The 22,631-nt window shown below is 46.7% G+C and overlaps 1 protein-coding gene across 11 annotated transcripts in view; it reads right to left on the bottom strand.

Moving 5' to 3' along the window:
* Window positions 1-22,631, bottom strand: part of ARAP1 (ArfGAP with RhoGAP domain, ankyrin repeat and PH domain 1) — a 720,258-nt gene that overhangs the window by 443,281 nt on the left and 254,346 nt on the right. For all 11 annotated transcript variants that reach the window (XM_069203774.1, XM_069203773.1, XM_069203771.1 and 8 more), the window contains one exon: window positions 15,818-16,668. In XM_069203774.1, the coding sequence (XP_069059875.1) occupies window positions 15,818-16,581 (764 nt within the window). In that variant the 5' untranslated portion in view covers window positions 16,582-16,668. The remainder of the gene's footprint in view (window positions 1-15,817; window positions 16,669-22,631) is intronic.

Raw genomic sequence — 22,631 nt, 5'->3', positions numbered from 1 at the left:
CCCTCCCAGTCTCGTCTACACTCACACCTGCATGCACTAGATCTACAGCCACTACTGCCATCACCAGCACACACACCACCACACCCTGCTCACGTGCAGTCACCACTCCCACTGCCATTCACACGTCCCCTGTGTCCTCTCCCAGTGTGTCTGTGACGCCACCTCCCAAGATACACAAACGCAGGCACACACCCACCCAACAGCCATCCACCTCACAACAGCCTCCAGCGCATGCACCTTCACTCAAAGTCACCAAACGAACACCTCGTACAACCACAACCTCTTCCTCCACTCCCAAACCCCCTCCAGCTACCCGTCCCAGTGTTTCCAAAAAACGTTTCCTGTCCAACCTTGACCTCTTTCCCACACCTCCCCCACCCCGTCGGTCTCCTAGGGCCCGACTCTCCAGGTCCCAACCTAGCACCTCAGCCACAACATCTCCGAGACCAGTGGTGCCTGTAGTCACCGGAATCTGGAGTGCACCGGCCACCAGGGCAGCCAATGTGGCACGGAGCCACAGCACGGACAGTCCCCCACCTGTGAAGCATCAAAAGTTGGCCAGTGCCCGGCGGGAGAGGGGGAAGACTCCAGCCACCAAAGCCGCTCCCAGGGGTCCAGGAGGGAGTGTGGAGTCTGCTGCGACACCTTCCAAGGTGGGGAAGGGCCACAAGAAAGTCAGCAGGTCTGGGAAGAGCAGCACGGCGGAGAAGACGCCATCATCCCCGCTGCCCAGGAGGCCACCGCCATCATCCCCGCTGCCCAAGAGGCCACCGCCATTATCCCCGCTGCCCAGGAGGCCGCCGCCATTATCCCCGCTGCCAAGGAGGCCACCGCCATCATCCCCGCTGCCCAGGAGGCCACCGCCAGCACCTGCCCTGCTGCCCAAGAGGCCACCGCCATCATCCCCGCTGCCCAGGAGGCTACCGCCATCATCCCCGCTGCCCAGGAGGCCACCGCCATCATCCCCGCTGCCCAAGAGGCCACCGCCACCAGCCCCGCTGGGCCAGAGAGGACCGCCAGCACCAGCCCCGTTGGACCAGAGAGCACCGCCAGCACCAGCCCCGCTGGGCCAGAGAGGACCGCCAGCACCAGCCCTGCTGGGCCAGAGAGGACCGACAGCACCAGCCCTGTTGCCCAAGAGGCCACCGCCACCAGCCCCGCTGGGCCAGACATGACCGGCAGCACCAGCCCTGCTGGGCCAGAGAGGACCGCCAGCACCAGCCCTGCTGCCCAAGAGGCCACCGCCACCAGCCCCGCTGGGCCAGACACGACCGCCAGCACCAGCCCCGCTGGGCTATGAAGGACCGCCAGCACCAGCCCCGCTGGGCCATGAAGGACCGCCAGCAGCTGAGGCACTGCAAGGGACCCCGCCGCCACAAGCACCGCTGAACAGGGCACCGCCGCCACATGCACTGCTGAACAGGGCACCGCCGCAACAAGCACCGCTGAACAGAGCACCGCCGCCACATGCACCGCTGAACAGGGCACCGCCGCAACAAGCACCGCAGAACAGGGCACCGGCGCCACATGCACCGCTGAACAGGGCACCGCCGCCACATGCACCGCTGGCCCATGAGCGCCAAGGGCACTGACGCTACTGAGTCCGTCACGAGCAGGATGAAGCACTCTGGGCACCAAGCCCCCTCCAGAACCAGTGGAGATTTACATCCACTACCTCAGTCCTTGGCAGGATGAAGCACTCTGGGCACAAAGCCCCCTCCAGAACTAGTGGAGAAAGGCATCCACTACCTCAGTCCTTGGCAGGATGAAGCACTCTGGGCACAAGTCCCCCTCCAGAACCAGTGGAGAAAGGCATCCACTTGAGAGACTGTGGCTTTGCACTCCCCAGGAGGGAACACTGGGCAAACCACCCACTGTAGAGACTTGAGAGACTGTGGCTTTACATTTCCTAGGATTGAACAGTGGGCAAACCACCCACTGTAGAGACTTGAGAGACTGTGGCTTTGCACTCCCCAGGATGGAACAGTGGGCAACCCACCCACTGTAGAGACTTGAGAGACTGTGGCTTTGCACTCCCCAGGATTGAACAGTGGACAAACCACCCACTGTAGAGACTTGAGAGACTGTGGCTTTGCACTCCCCAGGATTGAACAGTGGGCATGTGGCCCCCTCGTGGATTTGGCGTCGTGCACTCAACCGGGTGAGGTCCCCCCCTTTCCCTCCCCCTGAGGTGCCTGTTTTATTGCTATCTGATGCCCCTGCAGTGTTCTCTCCGTCATGGTCGGGGATCTTGTGTGGGCCTCGCCCATACCGTGTGGGCCCAGTGTTCCACGGACTTCAATGGAGCACTACCTGGACTACTTTCTTGGTGTATATATTTGTTAGTAGTGTATATATATTTTTGCATACTGGATTTTAATATATTACAATGGTTACACTCATTTCCTTTTGTCTTTGCATTCTTCCGGGGGAGGTTTGGGGGGTGTAACTGTAATGTATCATGCTGTATTAGTGTGTGTGTTGTGGTGGGTGAGGGTGGGGGTGTTGCGTGTGTGTGCCCCTGTTTTTTCCCTCCCCTGTGTCGTAGGTGCAGTACTCACTGTGGTCTTCGCCGCCGGCGTTCGTGCTCCTGGTAGAGGAGCAAGAAGATAAGGGCTGGCAGGATCTGCAGCTCTGGTTTCATGACGTCCGGATTCCTCGTGGGGTGTGTAGAGGTGAGCGTTTTCCCTTCGAAGTCCTGTTTCCGCCGTGTTTTTGTCCGCGGTGAATCCGCCCCGGAAAAGGTGGCGGATTGGTAGGTTGTGATACTGTGGGCAGTACTTTGTCCTCCGCCTGTCTGTTGGCGGTGACCGCCGCGCTGTTTGTTTGTACCGCCGTGGTGGTCGGAGTGTTAAAGTGGCTGTCTTTGTTGGCGGTTTCCGCCACGGTCGTAATTCCAATTTTTTTACTGCCGGCCCGTTGGCGGTCTTACCGCCGCTTTAAAACCGTCCGCCAGGGTTGTAATGACCACCATAATGTCTAGCGGGCTCGCAAGAAATCTGCCAGCTCCTTCCCAGGGCAGCAATGGACAGAAGGCTCACAGGAAACACGCCTTCATAGAAGGACCCTTCGACCACACCGCTGAGCCCATGCAGGTTTTCTGCCTTACAACCCATGTTTCTTGTTGTGAAATCACAGCTCGCTGCACATCCGTGGCGCGGTTCACACCAGGTGTGAACCTTCCCACAGTATCACTCGTCTTGGGCCTTGCCCTGCAAGTCATGTTATCATCGCCTGAGGCAGGGCAGCCTGTGCTGTAAAAATCAAAGCTGGTTATCATCACAGATACATGGATGGGGAGGCTGAGGTATGTTTTCTAATAATAAATTGATATCCATAGCATGTGACTATTGCATGATTTATTTTTCAGGTCTGGCGTTAGCCAAGAACTTTTGATTTTACTAAAATTATTAGCACTGGCGTTAGCAAAGATCTTTTAATTTTTTTAAGTTCTATATATATGAAATAGTTATTAAGAGGGGCCTTCAGACACCTCTCTTCATCTATTGGTCTGTTGTTGTGTCACTCTCATTTTGTTTCTGTCCACTACAGCATCCAGCGCGGGGCAGTGGGTGAGTCAACTTCAGCTTTTGGCCGACTTCACTGCGAGTGACGGCCTTCACCTGTTTCACAAGACTACATCCACACAAAGTAGTTCCCTTCAGTATCACAGACTGCTGTGGCAGTGGCTTCGTGAGACTCAAAAACAGTTTTGCTTTTTGCATTGAAAGGTGCCCAGGAGTTCCTCAAAAATAAAGCTGTACAAATACCACGACAAAAACAAACACTGAAAAAGCCAAAAGGTGGCCAACGCTATACCTATTGGCTTTGCCAATGCATGTTTCTTGAAGTATAAATGACAAACTCGTACTTTCTTACACTGTCAGATAGATGTGATTCGTCTACTTGCATTGCCAGTTTCATTCATTTGTTCTTTGCTAAGGCTGTTTGGAGGGTTTTAGTTTTGAGACAACATTGCTTTTGTTATCTTTCTTCCTGCAGATTTTACGATTCTGTGAATCTAGGTTAGGTGTAGGGATGCACAATATGAAGCATACATGTCTGGGCAGCACAAAGTGGTGGGGTGCGTGAAGTACCCCACCACTTTGCAAAAACAAAAAATAAATAACCCACCCCCCTCAAAAACCCCAACGTAAACCATTCCTCCGCCCCAAAGCCCTAATAACACTATAACACAAAGACTACACGAACATGCACTACACAGTTCATGCACTGCACACGTACATAACATTACACACATGCAGCGCACAAACATTACACATTTAAAAAAAAGAAAGAAAAGGCACGTCCTCCTCCGTGTGCTTCTGCTCCCCTTTGCCAGAAGAGCTCCTCTAACCAATCCAGGCACTTCTCTCATGCTGTTAGCCAGCATGAGAGAAGCGCCTGGATTGGATGGAGCATCCTGGCTGGACGCTCCTTTAGGCCATGAAGGCCTGTGTCTGGTCTCCACCTATCTGTCTTAGACAATTGAGTGGAGAGCTTCAAAGTGCGCAGGTCAGTTTGGCCAGCACAAAGAAGCCGGCCAAAGTGACCTGCACACTTTGGAGCGTCCCGGCCAGGCACTGCTCCAGTCCTCTGCTTCCGGAAGCAGAATCAGTCCTCTGTTGCCGGCAGCAGAGAACACGCCCAGCATGTTTCTGGGCTGGTGTGTGCTGCGGGGGAAAATAAAATGGCAAGGAAATCTTTTCATTGCCATTCTATTTTTTCCTGCTCAGCTCGCAGCGGGCAGGGGGTGACGCTCCCCCACCCTCGAGAAGAAACAGCCACTGTGTCTGGGAGCACTTTAGAAGTTTCATCTATGATGAGAGATGGGAAGGTTTTGAGAGTGCTTCCTTTTATTCTGTGTGTTTTCACTAAAGAAGCGCAAAGTTTTAATTTGTGCTGTTTACGCATGGCAGGTATCTGGGTTGCCTTTTGATTGGATTTCCATTAGGTTAGGTGCCCCACATAGATGCTCAATTCCTCATTCTCATGACCTGGAATCCAAAGCAAAGGGCTGGGAAGAAGCTGCATGTATGAGTAAAAACGCGACTGCCAAAACGCAGTTCAGGCTATCACTTTTTATCTTGGGGGTATGTATACTCCATTGGAATGGAGACGAAGTATACGTACTAGGGGTGTGCAGGAAGCTCCGCTAGCGGAGCTGTGCGCGCTGCTGCCCAGTATGGCTACACAACGCAAGCATAGACACTCTTCACTTCTGCAGTGCAGCTTACAACTGGGCTGCAGCGCGCACAGGAGCAGAAGAGGGTTGCAGTCGCTGTGGAGAGAGACTTGTCGCCGTCGGACGACGAAGAGAGGAGGACCCCCAGGAAGACTCAGATAAGTCCTCATCCCTTACTCTCTTCTCGTTGTTTGTGCATACTGGTACACAAACGAGGGCTGAAACGGCCCTCCTGAATGCGCCCATCTCGGAAGTGCTAAGTAGGGTCGGGCCTGGCTAACCAGGCCTGACCCTGCTTAGTGCTTCTGAGATAGGCGCATTCAGGAGGATCCTGCAGGGCACGGAATTCGGGCTTTGCGGAATTCCACTGAGTTTTTTTTTCAACTCCGCGGAATTCCACGAAGCTGGACTCCGTTCACTCCGCCCAGGCCTAATATGTACCACCAAGATAAAGGACTATCCGTCAAATCTAAAAGCGGGCATATCTTATGTTTAATCACAGTGACAACTACTCTGTGTCCGCCATGATGAAACCCATCCGACGGCCCAGTGGAGTAGGGCCGTCGGAGGCAGACCTCTAAGTCCGCTCAACTAATTAAGATGGGCAGAATTAAAGGTTAGTTTTCACTGCCCATCATTGCCATAAAAACCCTCGTGGTAAGTGAAAACTGCTAAATGCTCCCCTCACCATGGGAACAGGACTCCCATGCCGAAGTGAGCATTTTTTTAATTTATTTTTATTTTTTTTATTTTTTAAAAGAAAATTCCACTTCAGGATTTTCTTTTTGGAAGTAAAAAAAGATAACAGTTTGGAGCAGGGTTTCGACTTGCTGATGGAGCCATGTATCAAACTGTAAACACCACTGACTTGAATCACTGTGACGGTGCTTCCTGACAATGCTTTCCAAATGACTGCCAGCTTGGTGACCATTTCTAAATTTGGCGAGTGGAATAGTCTTGGCCTAGCCAGAACAACGGAGGTTACTCTGTCTGCCATAGTAGAAATCGGGCCCATTTTGTCCAGTCCTGAACTTTTCACCTACAAATCATTAATTTCAGGTGTGTTAGTCTAATGAGTTTAATGGAAGAAAAACAACGACAACCAGAATGCATGATGCCCGACACGCTTACACAAACCACATTTTCACCCTTTCCATCTTGTTTGTTGGTTTTTATTATAATTTGCCATAGTGTTATACGCCAGAGCTAAGTAAATGTCATTACCCTGAAGCTAAGGCCTACAGAATACACCTCAATGAGGACCGAAACATTTTTGGGTGAGGCCTTAAAGAGCTCCCATTTCGGACAGCGAGTGGTGGAACTAGGGTGGCTGATTACCTGTGGTGGGGCTTAAACACCTGCTCCAAATTGGATGTAGCGAATCAGGTTTACTCAAGGGAAGTTCGGAAGGGCTGTGACCATAGCTTCTTTGAAATAATGGGGCCAAATACCACATTTTAAAGCACAACTGTCACACAAATTTTCTAAACGTCCTAGGCTGCGAAAGGGCACTTGTGAAATATTCCAGTATTTTCATGGGATGCCAAGGAGCCTTGACCTTTCTCTTCAGTGTTGAAGGTTAACTCATCCTAAGAGACTTTTGAGAAAAAGGTGGCACAGTTTTCAGAGCAGTTCACCTCAAAATATGGAGACAGCCATAGAAGATGCAAAGAGTTCAGTAAATTCGATGTGGCATGGCCCACCATTGTTCATGAAGTCTAGCTACAGTTTTTTTTCATTTTGCACACTCATTTTTTTCATCCTGTCCCTTCCAAAGCCCTGATTACGCTTTAAAATGAATTCCATTCAGAGATTCCCAGAAGCCAGAATTATTGCTACCAGCCAGTATCTCTGCATGAACTTTCACCTACTGTGACTTAGGGCCTGTTTATGAGTTTGGCACGGAACACCCATCCGCCAAACTCCCGACGGGGTGGTTGCCACCATGCTGGAAACCTCCCCGCCGGCCCCATTAAGACTTTCCCGCTGAGCTGACCAGCGGAAACTTTGGGACAGTAGCGGCAGGAATGTTGGTGGCTCATAAATGAGTCAGCAGCAATGCAGCCGCCCGCAGGGGGCACCAGCACTCTTGTAATGTACACTCATTGCGAGGGTGCGGGCAGGGGGAACCCCCTGTGGCCCCTGCACCTGTTCTCCGCTAGCCTTTTCATGGTGGAGAACCAGGTTGTAATCTGTAGAGTGGCGCTGAGTTCAGGGCCCCCTGGCTGCTTCCAACCTGCACCGCCATGGTATCTCCAATCCCGGCGGGGACAGCGGGAGGTTGGCGGCGCTGCCCGCCAGCCTCCTAGCGTGGTGGTCCGGCAGCCGCAACTGCAGAGGTCCGACAGCCACCACGAGTGAGTCCAAGGACCGCCACGCTCGTAATTAGGCCCTTAAACCCCTCAAGCTATGGAATAACTGTGTGAATACAGAACTACTGTGCAGTATTCCTCACTATATTCCCTATTCCGAGGAATGTAATGCACACACTTACCACCTACTGTGAATAGGTGGTCAATATGTACAGTGGCCTTTGTGTTGGTAGGGTGGGATGAGGAGTAAGGAAGGCAGGGGAGGGAAGAGGAACAGTAACTCTGGCAGAGGGGTGCCCTGAACGTTTAAACCCCCACCTCCCCCAGCAAAGAGAAATGTTGGGGTAGAGAGGGGAGAAGGGACAGCTGCTATTGCAACCAAATTCTTGTGTGGTTCTACTGTCCGGAATTACTGACCAGTAAAATCAGTGTTTCCACACCCAGGAAAACCAGGAGCAGGAACAGCAGGCTAGTTGTGATCAGGAGAAGTAGAATTCCAAACAGTAATTGCTTTCTGCTTGGCTCATAAGGGCCTGAGTAGATTTTTAATCATGTTATGACTGGGAATCTCCTTGGAAGGGACAGGGTGGAAAAATAAAAAATACAGAACTGTTGCAATCTCAGCGAGTATACAAGAAGGCAATGATGTACAGGGACATAGTTCAGAACTGTCACTCACATTACAGATCCTTTACGTGCACGCCCATCAATCCTATAGAACCCGCCTGCACACTAGGTGTTCGGAAAGCAATAGTGATTGTCAGCTTTAGGTATATACTCAGTGATGCAATACTTTGTCTCAAAACATCCACTTCTTGGTTGGAAATACAAATATCTTGCTATTAAATAGACACTTTTTTATTTTCGAAAAATAAAACATATTCTCCAAAATGAAAATACATCAATTTTATGTAAAAACACAAATTTGGTCAGCAAATGCTATCATTTCAATTTTTATTAGACATGTGTTTGGTGTCCAAAGATAAACTTGTTATTTTCATCAAATGCTCACATGGGCCTCTGCCAAACAAGACATATATCAGCATGCCATTTGATCAATGACACAAAAGCTCAAGAATTACCACCATTATGCTAGAGGAAGCATCATACATCATCTTTCCACGGATGCCCTCAATAAGCCAGAAATTGCCCTCATTATGCCAGGCCCTATATTATATATGATGCATCATGTCATGGATGCCCACTGTATGCCAGGAATAACCCATATTATGTCATAGTTAGCATAAAAGCAGGATTTGACATCATTCTGCCACAGATCCTCACAATATTCCAAGAAGTACCAGCCCTGTGCCAGGGCCAGCGTTGTACCAATGGTGGGGAGCGGGCTTCTTTGTGTAGTAGATGCCCACAATACAGCAAGTATTACCACTTTAAAAAGTACCAAGGGTGCACCAAGCATGCTATGGATGCCCACAATACATCAGGAATTGTCGCCTTTGCATCCTCGTCACCAGTACCAAGGATGAGCACTTCACACCATGGATGCCAGCAATATGCTAACAACTGCTACAGTTATGTGGGAGCCAGCACTGTACCAAACCTGGGCCGTGTGCACCATCACAAAACAGGTGCCTGCGATAGAACAAGAATTCACTTTGTATCTTGACTTTGAGCCACAGTGCCAGTGAGCTTATGAAAATGTTGGTGTATGAGCGCCTCTATAGCAACACAAAAGGATGATGGACGGAGTGCTGAAATTTTTCAAACACTCACCCCCAGTCACAACTCTGGGTTAAATCTATTGTTCTTTTGCTCACCATCCCACCCCAGTTTGGTCCCAGCCGTATGCAAATCAGTCTTGACCCTGCTCCCCACGGAACAGTATAGCCCGAACTGCTAGGCCAGGTCCCCCCTGGACCAGAGACAAGCATCCTGAGACCGGTTTCCGGGTTTCACCCTCATCAGCCAGGCTAGCTTGAATCCAGTGGCAGAGGGACCACTGGACCCACATCTGGGCATACCCTGGCCACTTAGAGTGACTTTAGCAACACAAAAGAATTATTGCTGTAGTGCTGAAACTTTTCAAACACTGACCCCAATCACAGACCTGGGTTATACCAGTTCCTCTCTCCTGTAACCTTACCAAAAGAAAGCATTAAAAATGGAATGCACCAAATACTGACTTGCAAAATGTCACCAAAGTTGAGAGGGGGAGATCCGGAAGGCCCAACCCTCGACTCACCTGTGGGAGTTCATCTTTCGAAGAAGCCACCCTTTGACTTTATACCAAATTAGTGAGCGAGCAAGCAAGCCTCAAAGGGAAATCTAACTTTAAAGAGACTTGATGGGCGAGAGTGACGTCAGCTATAACAACAGCCTTTGGTTGTTTTTTAAAAGCAAAGCGACAGGTTCCAGGCTGTGGAATGCTTCACGGAAGAATGCAACAAAACTGTAAACTAACATGAAAAACAGGATTTTAGTTTCTTCCTGGTGCTTTTCCAAGAGCAGTGAGTGACAGGCCGAAAAGTCTATAATCAGTGCTTAATTTGTGCTTGTTGTTTCCGGTGCTGAGCACCGGTGCTGAGCACCGGCACTTATTTTTTAGGGCCGGCGCTTATTCTTCTGCCTCAAGCATTTACTACAACAAAAGACACATATGGGAAAGACGGAGGAAGAGAAAAACGAAAAAGCGTCACTTTGAGAGAAAGCAGAAAGCTGCAAGAGTGGGCTGAAGGGGCAGGGAGTGGCTTTATATGGATTGAAGAGGCCGGAGATGGCAGCGGGATTACGCTGCCTCAGGATTCCGTGTTTGTACATTTAATTGCAGCAGCCGCATGTTTAAGAGGAGGGATTTGAGCACCGGCACCTTTTCGTTTACAAATTAAGCACGGTCTATAATACTTCCAACTCGGCTGCATTACTGAGACAAGTGTAATGGTCATGTGGTCGGCATTAGTTTATGGATGTCACTGGATGGGCTGCTTCTCTCGCTTGATACCACTGAGAGTATGCTGAGGGAAAATGGCTTTATTGGGCCCGAAAGAAGCAGATGTACTAACTTCTCTTAAGCTCCATCTTCCAAGCCCTCTGCGGTTTCCTCAGCACACTTCCATGGCACATTGTCTGCCGGTAAAGCTAATATATTTTACTTTGTATCAAGAGTCCTTGTAATTGTATGTCCAAATACTTGCACCCCGAGTCTGGAAATTTACAAAAGGCAAGACTTTGAAGTCTTTCAGAAAAGCTGGGGGACCATAGAATACGCCACAGCCACTTACTGAGCACGCTTATGTCCTTGAATACCTAGAGGGTGGGCATTTTCTAGCCTTAACGCTTCATGGCAACTTAAATGGTCGACTGGCTTCATTATTAGAGTGTTTCACTTTTCACCCAATGGGAAATTTGCCTGATAGGCCCCTGCAATGCCTTTTTGATTATTAAATGTTAAAACATTTACAGACTGTTCCCCTGGAATTTCTGTTTCCACAAGCAGAGAAGACCCTCCAGAACGCAAGCGACTATCAACTCTACTGAAAGTCACACTACGAGAGGACATCATTCTGCAGGATTTTAAGTTGGTTTAAGAACTTCTTGAAGCTTAAATGCCTGCATTCCTGCTCATGGCCAACAGCCAACAGCAATGTGCTTTCAGCAATGAACCTTGACAGCTTCACCCTAGAAGCTGTCGGCTACACAAGATTCCTAAGGTACCACACTGACACCACCTCCAGCTTCAGGAAACATCATCTGAAAAAACACAAGCCTTTCCGCATCAATTCATCAAGCTCACAAACTGTTTTTTTTTTTCTCCCCGTAAAACTTCAGAACTGTCATCCATGGCCTGGCTATGTATCATCACCAAAGATATATGTTTGACAGAATTGCACCTACCCTCAAAAAATCTCAGTGGCCCTAAGAACCTCAGTGACTCCCTCTACAAGTGCACATCACCTTCAAAGGATGCTGAGTCACCCGCGAAACTGAAAAATTGAGCACCCCAGAATGTGTGACAAGCACGATTAAGGCCTTCAGTGAACAACAAAGATATCTGAAGCAGCTATCTTGTCAGACTTGAGTCTAAAAAATGCAGGAAAAAGAAGACGAGTCAGCAGGGCATCTGCTACCCTACAAGGATGTGGAATTTCATCCACTGCATGATCGGGCAAAACCCCTCATGATGACACCCAGGAACGATGAGTAGATCCCCTCCGACAATCCGCACCTCATCCAGATGTACACCTCTGGCCGACGGCCACTAGCCAAAGAATTCCCCTTTTCCTGTCTGTATTCTGACAACACTCCCCCTTCCTGTCTTTCTACTCATAGCCACAGCCCCGCTTTTTGTGAAGTGCTCATTTTCTTTGCAGCTAGGTTTAGGCGCTATATGTCTGCCTACATGTATAGACATGGATTGTTACCTGGCTGGTACATTTAAAGACACACTGAAAATTCTGTACTTAGACATCATCTCTGAATGTGTCAATAGGAGAACCTCCTGATACAAGATGGGCCTACACACCAAGGATGCGATTACTGTGGCATTGACTCCTTCTGCTCACAAGTGTCACCCACATAGCATAACTGTTTACAAACTGACACCTGCCGCACCTATGGAGGGATAATTGTCAGACCACCAGTGATGTTACCACTGTGTGAGATCTGTGAAGATGGGATGCCCCTACTAGCATCATTCCTCACTCCTCCTGTGATGCCATTGAAGTGGCAGCCTAGGCAGGTAGCATCCATCATGATGCATACTTTGAGGTACCAGTGGCACATGGGATTAATCACTGCTACCAACACCCTTACCTGCAAAATCTGTCACATTCTCTCTAGGCAACAAATTCTGACTCTACGTTGCCACATGGTAGGCAGGTATAAATACTTCCAACACTCAAGATGAGCATTGCATCAGGTCAGTGGTGCAGCGCCTGAACTTCAAGAACCATAACTATTAGCAGAATCCTCACTCAAGAGTCTACAAGAGCATCCCTTTGCTGGGGTACTGCCATCTCTCCCCTAGGGCTCACTAGCAACCCCCAATGTAGTAAAAAATGGCCCCTCCAGTGAAGCACCCACTCAGTGCTTAATTTGTGCTTGTTGTTTCCGGTGCTGAGCACCGGCACTTAGTTTTGAGGGCCGGCGCTTATTTTTCTGCCTCCAGCATTTACTGCGAGCAAAAGACACATATGAAAAAGACGAGGAAGAGAAAAACGAAAAAGCGTCACAAAGGGAGAAAGCAGAAAGCTGCAAGAGTGAGTTGAAGGGGTGGGAAGTGGCTGTAAATGGATTAAAGAGGCCCGAGATGGCTTCAGGATTCCGTGGCCTCAGTATTCCGTGCTCGCACATTTAATTGTAGCAGCCGCGTGTTTAAGAGGAGGGCTTTGGCACCGGCACCTTTTTATTTACAAATTAAACACTGCAACTTCCTTCTCACCCTCATTCCCCCTATATTCAAAGTTGCTTCCTCTTTATCCTTGGCAAGTAGGTGCTCTGGCAGGACCACTGAAACATCCTCCACCAGCGAACCTCTCAACCATAACAACAGCCCTCTTAGCCTGACTGCTGCTACTACAGATGCAGAATATTACCTGTCCCTGCTTCTATCACAGCAGCGACATCCTAACCTAAAATCAAATAGACGCATACAGCACGGGTGTTCCAAAAAAGGAGTAACCAAAAGGGGAAGTAACAAACGAAGACAAAGAATAGTATTAAGAGGTAACCATAATTAAAGAAAAACATTGAATAACTAGGTAAGATGCATATAAAACTGCTAAGCTGGTGATGAATGGACGTTTTCGCCAACAGTCCAGCAGAACAGACACAGAAGTGCCTGGCACCATTGTGGAGCCTCTAATCCTCGCCCAATTGTACTCAAGGTCGGACAAATCTTTTCAAAAGATTAGATACCTCTGACTGATGGCTGAGCAGTTTGTTTGTAAAATTTGTTTTGGGTTAAAAAGTCATAAAACCCTTACAATGTAATAAAAGTATTTATTAAGAAATCAAAATTGATTACAAGTGTATTAAAAAAACAAAAAGCACTGAGTTGGGGCATTAAAACCATTCCATAGTAAGTCAGACAGCTCTTCTTTTTATGCCAAGCATACCAAATATATCCTGCAGTGGGAATCTGCAAGTATTCATTCATAGTATCTTTAGGAACTGAGATCTCTATCTAGCTTATTAGCATATACTGTCTGAAGGTGACTGCACAAAATACTGAGTTGTAAATATTGTTATACCTAAAGATCGTGTCAGTAATAATGACAAAACAAAAATATTGTGCCACAGAATATCATTGAGAAGAATAAAGGGCCTTATTACGAGGGGTTTCCTCCATCACAAATGTGAAGGATATCCTGTCCATCGTATTACAATCTCCATAGAATATAAATGGATCACAAAACAGCAGACGGGATATCTGTCACATTTGAGATAGAGGAAACTCCTCCATCAAGATCCTAGTAAGGCCCATAGATTAGTAAGTAATCTTATTTTATTTATTTCCATTTTTTTAAATATGCTAAAATATTGTTGCTAGATTCATTTGATATATTAAGTTCGTAGGGGAATACATTGGGAAATTATTTAAAATTTGAAAAGTTTCATAATAATGTTAATTAAATTTTAATTGCTAGTAAATTATGCAATCGCCTAATTTTTATTAAATTGTTGCTCTACTTAATGTTTTTTATTTTAAATTATACAGTATATTTATATGTTGACATTTTTGGAATATGGAGGAAAGTTACTAAATTAGAAATTTCTTAATTAATTGATGATATTCAATTCATTGATAATTCATGTATTTCTTATAATGTCGGACATATGCACATTCTTTTTAAAAAATTTCATTAAGTTAGTCTTCAATGTTTCTACAATAATTTTTCTTAAAGTTACTTTTAATTTACAGTACTCAATAAATTGTATTGTGTTATTTAATTTATTTTAAAATAAATGTCTTTTAATTAATATGTAAATTCACATTTTTAGATGCTACTGTTTTGTTTTTAGGTAGGGAAGTAAGTTATATTTTAATTGTTTTAAAAAAAAAAGGTTTTAATTTTATTATTTGTTTCTTATTTTTTTTAAATGATGAAATATAATATGCTTTTCATTACTTAAAAGCTGAAGTCATTTTTTATAGATAATTGATATTTACATATTTACTAGAAAATCATTAGGATGCAAAATATTAGTTGTAGTGCCTGAAAGGTAGACCTCGTCAAGCATGCAATGGTTATGCTTTTAAGGGGAAAGAGGCACTTATGTCCCAGCATAAACAGCTGTCAAGCCTTGCAAGCCATGTGTTCTGCACCTAAGGGAAGATGAGTGAGTAACTACGAGCTCAGTTTGACAGTGCGCCTGACCGTACAGGGTTTCAACACATGGTCAACTATAATTTTTATTATTGTAACACTTAGCAAGTCCTACAATAATTTGCATACTGATTGGCCATATGCTGTGCCCTCAGCTGTCAGTCACTCTATCTCTGTAAGCAGAGGTGGTGATTTCAGTGTAGAGTGGGACCAGAAACTCAATGAAGCAACCCCTCTCCCCTAAACCACCGACCAGCAGGACGGGCCAACAACACACCAGCGGAGTATGAGAGGGGACCATCAGTTTATGAACTACCACCAAGGGACAGAAATAAAAGTGGAATAAAAATAAGAGCATAAGTGCCCATTCATAATGAGGGCCCACGTCTTTCGATGCACTGTAGGATCCCAGTGATTTTTCTCCTGGCCCTTTCAGACCCTTTGGCAGCGGTGAGGTGGAGGCGGGGGAAATGTAGGCTTGGGACACGAGTTCTGTTTAGCCCGTAGGGGCTGAAACATCACTCTGAAGGGAAAAGTCCAGTATTGTTGAGAAATTCAATATAATCAGACCCTACACACACTTTTATAGTAATTTACATATTTATAGTAAAATACGCAGCAGAATCAAAATCTGTCCTACTGAAATAAATATAATGTTGTGTTATCAGACGTTTCTTTCACATGGAAGAGATATTCATGAAATTAACTTTATTCATGCTTACCAATGTCACCATTAAACCTAAGGAAAGCTCACTTTCATAGAGGTTTGCTATCTTGAAACTCAAAAAAAAAAATCAGGTGATGTTTTTAAAAAACTAATTGAAAGTGTTTTAGAAAAGATACTTTCTTGTTCCCTAATCTGAATTCAAATAAACTTAACAAACCCTTAGATTTTCATACGACCAAAACACAGCAACGAGAACCTTGCAAATTTAAAACAAAAAATGCATTTTTTATATCAGCATTTGCAAATTTATTTTCATAACTCAGCAATTATGAACTCATCAAAAAATATGCTCAGAGCTGAGACTTACCTCGTTGGTGTCCGGGGAGGAAGTGCTACTCTTGGAGGTAAAGGAGGATGGCGGCCGGGTATTGGCGGTCCAGCTGCTGGCTTTCTCTTATCCACGGAGCGCTTCGCCGGTAAGGGGGGAGCAGCCACCCTGAGCGTCTCCTCAGTGTCGCCATCTCTAGCAGAACCACCATTCCTAACCATTGTGGTGGCAGAATTGTTACAGGTGGGGTTAACGTGTGCAGCCGACCGTGGCTCTACGGGAGGCTGCAAAGCAGGATGTGTAAACTCTGAAGTGGCTATGGACAGCCCTGAGAAAAATTTCACTGGAGGACGACACCCCGCTCTTGGGGGGATGGGCGGGCATTGTTGACCAGGTCCTGAAGGGTTTCCTGACCTCACTGGCAAAGGAATCTGACAAGTTGTTACCACAACAGGCACTGCCCCCACAGCTTGACTCCCCGGAAAAGGTTTTCCTGCTGGTTTCCGAGTTCTTGGCATGGGGACTGGTCTTTCTTCACACTTGGGTGGGTCTGGTCTCCTTAGTATTAAACCGTCATCAAAGCAGTCACCAGTGAAGCCCTCAGAGAAGTATTTTTCAATCCCGGTGAGGATGCGTTTGCGGTGGCCTGGTAACATGACTCCAATCTGGGCCAGACCTTTATCGCTGAGAAGTTTACAATCGGATAAGAAGTGGTAGTCATTCTGCTCAAATACATCCTTGTACTGGTCCAAGTGAAGGCTCTGCAGCCAGTCCTGGACAGACAGAGATGGCCCTTCCATCATCACAAAAGCTTGAAAGGGACCACAGGGAGGACAGAGATCCAAAGAGGACAGTGTACTTCAGTTCATCTCTTGGCTGGGTGCTTGCACCTAAAAAGAGAAATACATCAAATTTGAGAAACAGAAATAACCATAAGTGGTCTTGTTAAAGACATGAAATAATGTAAATCTTCAGAAAGGTAGAAGGTAGATCACTAACAGCTTCGGATCAACTCTAAAGATGGGAAAGTTAAACAGAATCCACATGCATAAATAAATCTTCAACTATCAGAAGTCGCAGAATTTGCAAATTACCCATGTAGCCGGCACTTAAACTGCACCCTGATAGTGAAAACGCTCATGGTTGAATTGTGTCACCTTCATCTGACTAATCCATCTTGCCTAATACTACTGTAATGTGAAAGCAGTAATTCATTCTTGGTCTGCACCCTGGATTCATGAGTTATTATTTCTCCAACTCTTGTACAAGAGGGCTTTATATCAAAAGAACATTCATTAGAAATTCCCGTCTCTAATCTGCAATCCTTTTTGACCCTTAATAATGCTGATTTCAGGTGTCTCAGTATCAACTTCCAGCACTAGTGTTCTGCTGTTATCTTACCAGCCTCGGGTATTAATGGTGGTACAGCCATAATGATGAAGTCCTTGGTAAACTTAAGACCTCCCCTATCTCTATAAGTTACAAATACATATGGAGAACATGTCACTAATCATTCCCTGTGTGTGTGGCTGTCTAGGAAAAAACCTGATAGTGCATGCAGTGGAGAACACCCACCGAGGGCCTGTCACAAGACAAGGTTCTCAATTATGGCTGTACCTTGAGACCCTCATGGGCACCTTGAGACCCTCACGGGTAAGTAGCTGCGCTTTACAAATACTGATTGACTGATTGATACCTGTGGACTTCAAATGCCACTATGACAATAAAAGAGAAAGGCCTAGTGCAAATCTGATGGTCACACTGGGGCCCTTGTATGATTCATTCTTTTGCTACAGGTTAATGGTTCTTGAACATCTGATGGATGTCATTGCAGTAAGTACCAGTGTTATCTAAGTAAGTACCCTGGGTTATCCCACTGGTTGCCCACAAACTCTCTGCCTCGGAATTCTAGAAGCACAGCAATGCAATAAATCAACTGCCCTCCCTCCAAAAAACATTTTCTCCTTAAATTAAGTGCATCAGCCACGTTCCAAAATATGAATGTTATTAATACCTCTCTAACACAGCTAAACTAAGACCATCTCTATCCTGGTCTGCTCATGGCCTTGATACCGTGATAAACAAGCATTTGCAATGCAATCGGTCACGCATTTGCTCGAGTTAAAGCTATTAGTGTTGTAAACTCCTAATCAGACTTTTCTTGCAACATAAAATGAAAAGTAAAACAGTTTCACAGAAGCGAGCCGACGGCCGCCTATAGCACAATGCAGACACACAAAAGGAAACAAAAGTTTGCTTGCAGTGAAACGTATCGGCAAAAGTGCAATTATCCATGTAACCGGCAAAAGTGCAATTATCCATGTAACCAGCAAAAGTGAAAATATTCATGTAACAGGGTCGATGTCATGCAAAGCGCTCGACTGACGCCCAGCGAGATCACGCTGCCTATGAAAAGCACGGAACTGCGTATGTTTTTAGTAGTTGGCCGGTGCGCTCGAGGCAGGCTAAACACCAGAAAAAGGCATGACGTATGCATGCCTTTCACAAATAAAATCAAGCAAATTTTAAAAGGGAAGCCCACGAACCAACCAAACTGATGGGCGTGACATGGGCGTGGTTAAAAAACTGCAGAGAGATTAGAACAGGGACAGAGCGCTTTACGTTCGACCCTAAAAAGATTTAGGGGGTCATTCAGACCCCGGCGGGCGGCGGGAGCCGCCCGCCTGGAGGGAACCGCCAGAATACCGCTGCGCGGTCAAAAGACCGCCGCGGGTATTCTGGGTTTCCCACTGGGCTGGCGGGCGGCCGCCAAAAGGCCGCCCGCCAGCCCAGTGGGAAACACCCCTCCATGAGGATGCCGGCTCCGAATGGAGCCGGCGGAGTGGAGGATGTGCGACGGGTGCAGTTGCACCCGTCGCGAATTTCAGTGTCTGCTAAGCAGACACTGAAATTCAGTGTGGGGCCCTCTTACGGGGGTCCCTGCAGTGCCCATGCCATTGGCATGGGCACTGCAGGGGCCCCCAGGGGCCCCACGACACCCCATACCGCCATCCTGTAACAGGATGGCGGTATGGGGTGTCTGAATCCCCATGGCGGCGCAGCAAGCTGCGCCGCCATGGAGGATTCAGCAGGGCAGCGGAAAACCAGCGGAAAACCGGCGGGACACCGCCGGTTTTCCTGTTCTGACCACGGCCATACCGCCGCGGTCAGAATGCTCTGCGGAGCACCGCCAGCCTGTTGGCGGTGCTCCCGCCGACCCCGGCCCCGGCAGTCCTTGACCGCCGGGGTCAGAATCACCCCCTTAATCACAATGCTAAATCCTGATTAAATTTATCAGTCTTGTAATCCAGTACTTCTGAACTCCCCAACAATGTGATAACAAAAGACAAGAGGTACCCACAAAATTCAGAAGTACTATGAAGAAATTCGCCTTTTAACATTGTTGACATCCTTGAAACAATTAGCATTTAGTGACCAAAAACAAAATTAGGAAAGGCACACTGTGGCTTCACCTGAAAGACCCACCTGAAACAACTCCACAGAGCATCATCCATCTAATCCTGACATTCATTTCCGGAAAAGTAGCACTTACTCAGCATTGTCATTTCCACCAGCGCCCACAACTACAGCCTGTAAACTGTCCACTGCTACAATGCTGACCTACAACCACTATACGGATCTACTCTACTATACTCTGTTACATCTGCCCTATAGCCAATAATTGGATCCACATTTCTTACTCAAACGCTGTCTTATTATTCTCAGACCCCCTTCCACTTTTCATCCTACTACTAAGAGATGCCTACAAACCATATTCAATCTTTGCAAGAACAATATCTGCAAAATCATAGTCAGTTTCCATTATTTATCCAAACATCTACACCTAAGTGCTATGACATAAGCACAGTGCAAGCCATAAAATGCTTACTCCACACACAAAGTCTATACTTGAATTATTATTCATTACTAAAACATTGGATACCCCTAACTTTCCTCTTTCATTCGACATTCCAGTCTTTCAGAGACCCAACATGAATGGAAGATGCCTAGATTTTAATCTCAAAAACTGGGGTAGCTGTGCCTTGGCCGATTCCCCCCTCCCCTTCTCCTGCAAACTCATGTCCACAACTATCAAACTATCTGTTTTCAATTCATCTACCATGCCCCCGAGAAGCAATTCCCTTTTCACGGATTAGCTCACCATCTCCATGAACACTGACTGCAGAACCAACATCTACTGAGGAAACATTTACACACCATGGAACATCAATGAGAATCCAAACACAGGGACACAGAAGAATATCTAACTCCAGCTGGACCTCCTACAACTCCCCTCTCACAACACAAATAAGAAAGGAAACACCTGAGGGCTAATTATTTCACCCAAACATCATGAACCTTGACTGGTCTGAACCCCATTTAGAATTACAGCTGTTTGTTTACAAACCATGGGTCAAGTGAAACCCACCAAAAACTTTATGAGACCTCTTTACAACATATCAACACAGAATCTTTCCTCCAAGTTGAAACTAATGCTTGCTTCTTTGCATTACAAACTAGAAATGACAAACTAGGAAACTTTGTGGAAAGTCCTTCCCAGAGGCTTCTAAATCTTTCATGTTATCTACTGTAAAGAACACTAAGTTTACCCATAACTTGTGGAAAGCCTGTCTGGCTAACAGGCAGGTGAAGAACACAGAGAGGGATCTATTCCCCAGACGTCAGAGCGATAGAAGGGCACAGATTAGGTGCTATAATGAATGGTTGCACGCCACTCACGCTGGTTTCTTCACCTGATCCTGTGAGCTGACCAGCAAACCCTCGCAGAAGCTGTGTGATGACTTAGCGTCCTTCTTTTCTAACAAGATCACTAACATCTTTGAAGAAATCAGCTTGGCTAAGATATCACCTGCAAAATGCAAGCAAGAGCTTTGCTTGATTTACAGCCTGATGGCAATCTCATCCACTGAGGTTATTGAAGCACTCTTCCACCTTTATTCAGGCTCCCTCATGGATCCTTGTCCAGTGGCCATCCTGCAAAGCTGTGCATCTGGACTTTAACATGTCATATAGAACGCTATCAAAATATAATTTCAAGCGGGTAGGACCCCTTCTGTAAAAGTGGAAGTATCCTCCCCTCATGAAAAAAGTGGATGGGGACAAAGTCAATTTATCCACCTACATGCCCATAACAATTTACCAGCGCGGAACAAATTTATAGAGCTATATCTAGTAAAATGGTTACCTGCCACGCTGGACTGCGTGGGCTCGCCGGACCAGCCGATTTTGATACTGCAGAACATAACATTCTCTTGGAATGCCTGGCAAACCTAAGTCTGACTTGCCTGACTTTGAACTTGCTTAGATCCTTCATTTTAGGCTGTTGCCAAGTAGTCTTTCTACTTCCCCAAATATTGCAAAGAAACAGCATGACGCAGGGTTCCTCAAAATGCCACCCTCCCTCATTCTATTTAACATATACATTCATGCTATAGGAGAGTTGCTCAGGAAGTTTGGGTTCCAGGCAATCTCTTACGCAGATGGCACCAAACTGCTGTTGAATTATGAAAGCCCACAGGCATCAAGACCACACCACGTCTTGCAGTACTTGGGTGGGTGGTTACTAATTTTCCAAAGCTCATCGATAACAAGACAGAAGGTTTGATCGTCAGCAAAGATCTTTCACTTTGGTCTGATAGTCTATGACCTACTTCTAAGAGCAGTGTGCCCATCCCAGCCCGGAGGATAAGTAATCTAGGAATCTGGTTTGATGATGAACACAAGCGTCAGACTTCCCGTTTCCAGCTGCTTACCCTCAGCTCCATCTGAGTCTCATGCTGACCTGGTAGGGTCACCTATCCTGTACCTGTGAATTATGCTGCTTTATTGGGCTCCAAATGCCTATTTCTACAAGGACAAGTGACAAGAGCCAACAGACCATGGCACTATTGGCTGGTAGCACTGGCTCCCCATCAAATGGTGCATTCATTTTAAGGCGGTGCACTTGGTTACATGTGCCTTGAGTCAGAATGACTCAAGGTGCTTCCCAGCACCAGCCGACGCTTGCCCTTCCGAGATGCCTTAATCTGGTTCTCTATCGCTGCTGTCAAGGAAGAATGCAGTCGGATAGACCTTTTCAGGTTCTCGGCTATAAAATTTGGAACAAACCCAAGACTCCATCTCCTTTTTAAAAAAAGCTGTAAACCTGCCTCTTCTGTGAACCCTTTCCAGGAGCTGATCTAGGGTTCCTGTTTCCTCATTCTCTCTCTCAGTGATCTACTCCTAGCACCATGACGACTCCAGGAGTACTCTGAAGTTTAGAAATAATTAGGTAAGTGGCTTGAATGGCGCAGACCCCACAGCCGCCACTCAGAAAAAGTGGAGTAATACCAGAGGAATGGTAACTTTGTAACACAGCTCAATATTTCTTATTGTTTGAAGAGAACAGGTCGACATATAGCTACTGCATCGTTGAACCAGGGAGTGAACTGGTTGTGTGTTTAATAGATGCAACCTGGCTCCTGTTTGGAAGGCATCTAAGGCAAAGAGACCTTCTGCTTGTTTATGAGGGTTTCAAGCCAAGGAGGAGCTCCATCTGAGTCTCATGCTGACCTGGTAGGGTCACCTATCCTGTACCTGTGAATTATGCTGCTTTATTGGGCTCCAAATGCCTATTTCTACAAGGACAAGTGACAAGAGCCAACAGACCATGGCACTATTGGCTGGTAGCACTGGCTCCCCATCAAATGGTGCATTCATTTTAAGGCGGTGCACTTGGTTACATGTGCCTTGAGTCAGAATGACTCAAGGTGCTTCCCAGCACCAGCCGACGCTTGCCCTTCCGAGATGCCTTAATCTGGTTCTCTATCGCTGCTGTCAAGGAAGAATGCAG

The sequence above is a fragment of the Pleurodeles waltl genome, chromosome 8 (genome assembly GCF_031143425.1).
Source record: "Pleurodeles waltl isolate 20211129_DDA chromosome 8, aPleWal1.hap1.20221129, whole genome shotgun sequence".
In the NCBI taxonomy this organism is placed as follows: domain Eukaryota; kingdom Metazoa; phylum Chordata; class Amphibia; order Caudata; family Salamandridae; genus Pleurodeles; species Pleurodeles waltl.
Note: the sequence above shows the minus strand (reverse complement) of the source record. Positions and strands in the feature narration are given on the sequence as shown.